This window comes from Trachymyrmex septentrionalis, unplaced genomic scaffold (genome assembly GCF_001594115.1).
Source record: "Trachymyrmex septentrionalis isolate Tsep2-gDNA-1 unplaced genomic scaffold, Tsep1.0 scaffold101, whole genome shotgun sequence".
Lineage (NCBI taxonomy): Eukaryota > Metazoa > Arthropoda > Insecta > Hymenoptera > Formicidae > Trachymyrmex > Trachymyrmex septentrionalis.
This window is the reverse complement of record NW_017304136.1, coordinates 34,681-42,006: the sequence shown is the minus strand read 5'-3', so window position 1 is coordinate 42,006 and position 7,326 is coordinate 34,681. Positions and strand designations below refer to the sequence as shown.

The 7,326-nt window shown below is 30.1% G+C and overlaps 1 protein-coding gene across 4 annotated transcripts in view; it reads left to right on the top strand.

Moving 5' to 3' along the window:
- Nucleotides 1-2,200: 2,200 nt before the first annotated feature.
- LOC108756646 (NADP-dependent malic enzyme-like) overlaps nt 2,201-7,326 on the top strand; it is a 19,267-nt gene continuing 14,141 nt past the window's right edge. For 2 of the 4 annotated variants that reach the window (XM_018500639.1, XM_018500654.1), the window contains exons 1-3: nt 2,201-2,258; nt 3,370-3,520; nt 6,887-7,043. In XM_018500639.1, the coding sequence (XP_018356141.1) occupies nt 3,495-3,520; nt 6,887-7,043 (183 nt within the window). In that variant the 5' untranslated portion in view covers nt 2,201-2,258; nt 3,370-3,494. Of the gene's footprint in view, nt 2,259-3,369; nt 3,521-6,883; nt 7,044-7,326 lie in introns of all 4 variants that reach the window. The other 2 variants (XM_018500632.1, XM_018500646.1) reach the window with 1 other exon arrangement.

Here is a 7,326-nt window from a genome sequence, read left to right as displayed (position 1 = left end):
AATTCGGAGGTGAAGTAACGATTCTAAGTAAATACAGACTAAAATACGTGTATATAGCGCTGCATTAAGTCGGTGTGACAGATTTCCTAACCACAATGTCGTCCCAGCAAACGAGGATTAAAATGGATTACAATTTTTTTAATGCGTACTTTAAATCCATGAAAATGGATAGAATGAATTGTATCCGAGCTGACACTAGTTTAATATTAAAAAAAAAACATTCATATTTAAGGGTTACAAATTTTATTCCTAAGCATTTATAATAATTATACCTGAAATTTACTACTTCAAATTGGTATTAAAAAACGCATCTTATATATTCATTCTGTACTTCAGCTAGTACAATCAGCTAAATCAGTGTACGAAATTATATAGATATAATAAAAATATCATCATTTAACAGATATAATAAAATATAAACAATTTACATTACTATGAGACAACATTGAGTAAGTGTATACTTACTTAGGGATAATCTAATCTCGCTTGGCTGATGTCGCGCGCTGTCAGCGTAATATTCGGACTGTGTTCGACTTAGTTTGTGAGTGTTCTTATCCCTTGATCATTCGTTTTACTTCTCAATTAATTTTACTTATTAAAGAGAAAAAAAATAGTTCAATTATTTTTATGTTACAACTTTTTTGAAGTTAGTTGAATTAAAATAAAAAATTTTCTACTTATAATTTTGAATAATTTAAGTAGCATTTATGGTCCATTTTTAAATAAAAACTTTTTTTATTCAATTAGATTGAAAAACTGCATTTTATATTCAGAATATTGAATTGAGCAGTATTCATGTTGCACAGAAATTGCTGATATAATTTTTAAATTTAACTAAATCAAAAAAACTGTACTTCCTATTCACGATTCTGAATTGAGTAGTATTCATGATGCACAGAAATTCTAATATTATTTTTATATTAAAAAACATAGAGATATGCAATTCCTATAAATAAATAAAAATACATTCATGATTAAAAAGAATTTATTTTAACATTCATCAATCCGTATTTCTGAAAATCTGAATCCATTTTAATCCATTTCAATCTATTCTCGTTTGCTGGGATCAATTTTAACGCTTAATCTCGGTTTGCGAGCCTAGGCATGATATTTTACTACCAGATTCTTTCGTTTCATGTATAAATACGACAAATAAGCATATTTATTAAAATTGAAGGTGAGGAGCGTCTTCTAAATAATTATCTGAGAATTATATGAGTAATAAAATGATAAATATATATAAATAATATCAAGCCTACATATAAAAACATTTTGTATCATCATTATTTTTAATTAAGAATTGTTTTTAATGGAATTGTATTTATTTTCGTCACATGGAATTTAATACTTCCATGTAAACAATATCCCAGCAAACGAGAATGGATTGAAATGAATTGAAATGGATTCAGATTTTCAGAAATATTGATTCACGAATATTAAAATTGATGCTTTTCAATCTTGAATGCATTTTTATTCATTTATAGGAATTGCATAGAGCATACTATCTCTATGCCTCTTAATCTAAAAATAATATTAACTATTTCTGTGCATTGTGAATACTATTCAATTCAAAATTTTGAATAGGAAATGCAATTTTTTAATCCAATTGCATCCAATTAGATCTAATTGAATCCAATTAAATCCAATTAAATCCAAAAAAAAGTATTCGCTATTTAAAATACGCATTCGAATAGAAAAAAATTTTAATCTATTTTAATCTATTCTCGTTTGCTGGGATGGGACACCATTTTTATCTTGCATTAAAATGTTTTATATTCCTTGCTTGCACACTTACACTCGTCAGTTCTCGATTGCGCTAGCTCAATTCAGTTCAGTTCTAATGCAATCCTCGTGCAGGAACAGAAAACAAACCTTAAGCCACCGTCGACACACTTGACACAAATCGGCACACGTCGCTTTCCATTTATAATTTTGTTCAATCTCAATCGACATACTTCGCCTCTGCTAGAAAGGAGAATCAGAGTGTGTCAAGTGTGATTTTGACGAATTTAACGATATTAAAATGTATAATATCAGTACCTATCATTTTGTTCTGTTATTTTACTACCTTTGATTAAAATCTTTTAATATCTAAGTACACACGCACGCACGCACATACACTGCACATATCACATTCTATTTAAATGTGGCAAATTGTGTTCGAGTGTGTTAAACTGCGTTAATTTGAGTCTTCTAAAAGGAAAAGCAGTCTATATGAGAGATTGAGACGCAAAAGCTGATCAAAATCTATGAAATATGTGAGTCTCTCCTTGTAAGATTTAAGCACTGTTGATAAAAAAAAATAAATTAAAAAAAGATCTTACATTGTTATTTTTTCTAATTTTGTTTAAATAATTTTAACATTAAACAACGTTAAAAAATGGTTTTTAAATGTAAAAAGAACGAGTTAAAAGAAAAGGGCTACGAGCTAAAAACTGTTTGTAACTCTTTTTTTAACTTGTTTTTAAATTATTGAGCCATTATTTATTATGTTTATAATATTATACCATTATATAACTGTAAAAAAAACATTTTTTTTAATTAATAAAAAAGAATTTATCCCATTAATTAATTAAAACATTTTTTTAATGGTTTTTAAACAGTTTTTGCAATGAAAAAAGAACGTTTAAAAAACATTTCCAAAACATTTCTTTGCTGATTGGTCTGGGACTATACGTTAGTTACGTATATAGGACCTTTTTTTGTAAACAATATCACGGGCTTCATTTTTCGTTTGATATTTTTTATTGTATGTATATACAATCAATATTTTAGAAAATATCGATAAAAAACACAATTTTCATTTAATTTTCAAGATGGCGATCTAAATAATATATCCGACTGTCAATAAATTCTTTCAGATTCGTTTTCAGCGATGAAAAATACATTTAAAAAATTAAATTCCAAAAAAGTCAAGGAAAAGCATAGTTAATCTGAAGGTTTATCGATGTTTATTTTAATTTATATTTTTCAACATTTTATTCAATTAATACATAATTTTTCTATTAGATCCTTCATTATTGGAGATTTTCGGTAATGGTCATATAATATATTTGTTTACGTAAGTAGATAAAATAAAATTTCTGATTTTATTAATTTCCAAAAAAATGTTATATGCATTGACATCCTCAGAATCCGAAAAGTCGCGACGTTCACGTAATTATATACGCATGGATATTTCAAATTCCGTGATTTTTTTCTTGTCGGAATCTCTTCGTATATAAATATGTAGTTTCAAACATGGAAAATGTAAATAAAAAAGGAATCACTTTAAGTGATTGTATCTTTTAATTCTTCGTCATTTGGGACGTCGTGATGCCCTTTTAAACGCGTTAACATTGGTTAACATCGCGTCGTCGTTGAACGCAGACCCTCGCGACGCGTGCGCGACGCACAACGTGGCCAACATCTACGACCTAAGAACGCGCAGTCGCGCGCCGATCCTGTCGGGTGGGAGAGGTGATCAGCTGCGTATTCAACAGAAGGAGAGCGAAATGTTCATTCTGCAGAGGTCTATATCGTGAGTACCAGAAGGCAATTTCTTTTGACTCGCGATCTCAAAGACTGTTGATGCTTCGAACGGTCGGAGGGCCTACGGCCCGTCGACATCACGAGCTGTTGACGCACGACGGGCAATCGGTGGACGACGGATAACGCGAAGGGGCGGATGCGCTGATCCTTCATTAGGGCACAGAGAGGATAACAATCGTTCGCGAGCAAAAAGAACCGTCGTGTAACCTGACACGCGAGACAAATCATAACGTGGTGCTGAAAATAGGAGTGCTTCGACAATCAGCGATCGATATCAGGTGAAGCCAGACTTGTCGTGACATAGCAGAATCGTTTACCGTGCTTTTGTCGGGTGTTCCCGCCACTGGCGACGATTCGTTCTCTCACCCTTTTTCCTATCCCTGGCCTTCACCTGGCCTAGTTCGTCTCTCTGTGGCCTTGATCGTCGGAATACAAATCTTATTTTGTGCGACAGTCGTCGTTCGTCGATTCAAGGTGCTCGTCGTCCTTCAAAAAGTAGCTCTCCAACGAAAATTTACGATCGGCATAATCCATATTTTGAGAATCTTTGTATCTTGAATTAGTTATTAAGAAATATTATTATGATTGATTAAACATTGGTATAAAAAAAATTATAGTTTATAGTTGCTACTTTTTGATCAGCATTCTGCTGGAGTCCTGCCGGAGATCGATTATCAGTATCGTTTATTTAAACGGCACTGATTATCAGTACCATTTATTTAAATAGTTAAATTTACTTTTTATATAGTATTTTTTCTTATTAAAAAAAAAGGTCGTCAGATTTGGCGCTGAAGATATTTTCAGAACTGGAAGGAAATTTGTGTGCGTGTATTTAAAGAAAGATCATCAAAATCAGCGATTAGCTGGAAAGTTTGTTTGTCAGCCAAAGAGCCGAAAAGGTGTAAATTGTGAGAATCTTAAATTAAAGAAATCTGCTAACAAATTTTGATTTATTTTTAGAGTTTTGTTAGATTTCTTCAAATGAATCAAATTAAATTATTAACTTTAGCTGCACAAAAATTGACACATATAAATGATCACACACATATAAATTATCACAATCCTCTTGACATTGCCTCGATTTCTAATAGGTTTTTTAAATATTTTTAGTCATTTATTGTTAATAACAAAACAAGAGTTAATATTGGAACAAGTTTTCATTTATAACAATATTATAACACATTTTTCTGCATTTTAGCATTTTCTAAATTAAATTGAACAAAGCAACGTTATTTTACATAATCATTTTGTCGATTCTGTTGCGAAATAGAAGTTGGCGGAAATAAACGGATCAGAATGATCTCGTGACTCAAAATCAAGGTAAAAACAGTAGCCGTCCGGAAACTATTGCACCAAGGACGTACAATTGCACGCAATAGATTCGAGTTCAGTAAACAACGAAAAAATATACGGAAATATCTAATGATAATATTTATTTTAGGATATCAGTTACGTGCAAAGAATTACAAACTATCTTATGTTTAATAGTAATGTAAAAAATTTATTTTTAATAATTTCGAAAAACAAAATTAGTTCAGTAAAACTTTTTCCTATTCCTATCTCTATTCCCCTTCCAATCTCATCCCCACTTCCAACTGTCACAAAAGTCTAGCCTCTATTGCATAGCATTTGAACGCTAATTTCTGACTGTTTCAATTTTTTTGACTCGGATCGCAATTTGCTTCTAAAATTAATTTGACTTACTGTTTTTTATTATTGGATTAACATCTTTGCTACAACTTCTCGTTTGAGATATACATATGTACACAATTTTTAATTTATTAGATATACTTAAATATATTTATGAAAACTTGTCTTATTAAACGATTATATGTGAACAATCAGTGAATGTAACATCACTTATTCACTATTGGTTTTATAATTTATAATCTATTATATTAATTCTTATAAGTGACAGAATGTGTGCTCATACTATCTTATCGACTGACTTATATTTTCAACCGATTTTATCATTTACACGAATCATGAATTGCAACTGCTAGACACAGTTCTATAGATGAACATCAATGAACAAAATTACGAGAAAAAAGAAATTATATTGTTACGGCATAAATACAATACATGAAGAATCACGACCATCATTTATGTTAGCGTAACTATAATTTTAGAATTATGTATATCCAATCGTTACAGAAACTTATTTTATTGCTAAATTAGAGTAAAAAGATTCATGTGATTGCTATGCAAATTAAACAAAATCGTGGCTTATTTTGAGCTTATAAATAGACTTAAAGTTAATAAATTAGCATAAGATACAATGAAATTCAATATAAAATTCGAAGAAACAGCATTAAGATAAAATACAATAAAATTCAATATAAAATAAAAAAAAATAAACGCTTCGGCTTACAAAACCTCCTTCAGTTTATTTTTTTGAATTTTATATTGAATTTTATTGTATTTTATGTTAATGTTGTTTCTTCAAATTTTATATTGAATTTCACATTATATTGTATCTCACGTTAATTTATTAACTTTTAAATTTATTAACTTTTAGTTATCTATTTATAAGCTCGAAATAAACCATGATTCTTTTATTTTATTGCGTTTTATCTAATATTGTAAACACTGAAGGCCTGACAAAAAGATTGAAATGTCTGTTCAGAAATTTTTAATATATTAGAATTTAGGTCTTAGTCTTGATTAATGTTTATTTATTATTATGCATAAGTTATTTCAAATTTATAATATTTCAGAACCATAATTTAAGTGAATATGTGTTCAGAGAATTAAAATACTATAGTTAACGTTCTCATAAAGTTAGTCTTCTCATAAAGTTAGTCTTCTCATAAAGTTTGTACAACTTATTTCACTTATTAGTTGTGGCAACCATTCAACTTTAATTTTTCAACTCAAATTTTTTTTGCCAAGGTGTACTTATGAACTAATAGTTCATTATTAGTTCGCATAGACTATTAGTTTGCATAAAGAAATAACATAGTGTTTTTAGAATTGGATTCAGATGTCTAATTAAAACATATAAGAAAATTTATGTATATGTATGCATGAGATATTGATGTAGTAATATATAGTGATGTGTCAATGACACGTAAATTGTCTGTGTGTATATTTCAGTGAACACAAAGTTAATATAACATGTGCATTATATTACAGTTATATTATTAAGTGGGAAATTACAACTAACAGGTATGTTATATGTAACTTTGTGTTCACTGTGGGATGTAAAGTTCTATTTAATCGGTAAAACAGACGTCTTTAGAATCTCCTTAAATACCGATTTGATACAATTTGATGGAATTATGTAATACATTAATACAAATAAATCTTTAGAAACGCGTAAATTTTTTATGCGTATTTTTATATCGATTAGTAGCACAAATTACGGAGGATTATGGACGCGGACGCTTCTATCTTCGCATGTTACTGTGAAGGACGTACAACAAAGGAATATCCACGAGGTTTCGGGAGATGTGATACCAATAAATATGGTAAAGGGTATCGGACACCTCAGAGATCCTCGACTGAACAAGGTACCATTATCTCCCTTTGCTTAAATTTTCTTTAACCCTTTCGCTTCTAATACCGGCTATAGCTATGAACTAATTTGTAGTGTTCCTATAATCTGGAGTATACGGTAGTGTTTCGGCGCTAAAACAAGCGCAGGTTTATGGCGCGAGACACTGCCGTGCTCCTTTACGTGAGCCGGTGAGTTGCGGCAGACTGAGATAATCGGATCTCACTATCGATTGAATTGATCAAGTTCTATATACACTCAATCAATAGCTATCACTCTGATTGTATAATAAAAATTTT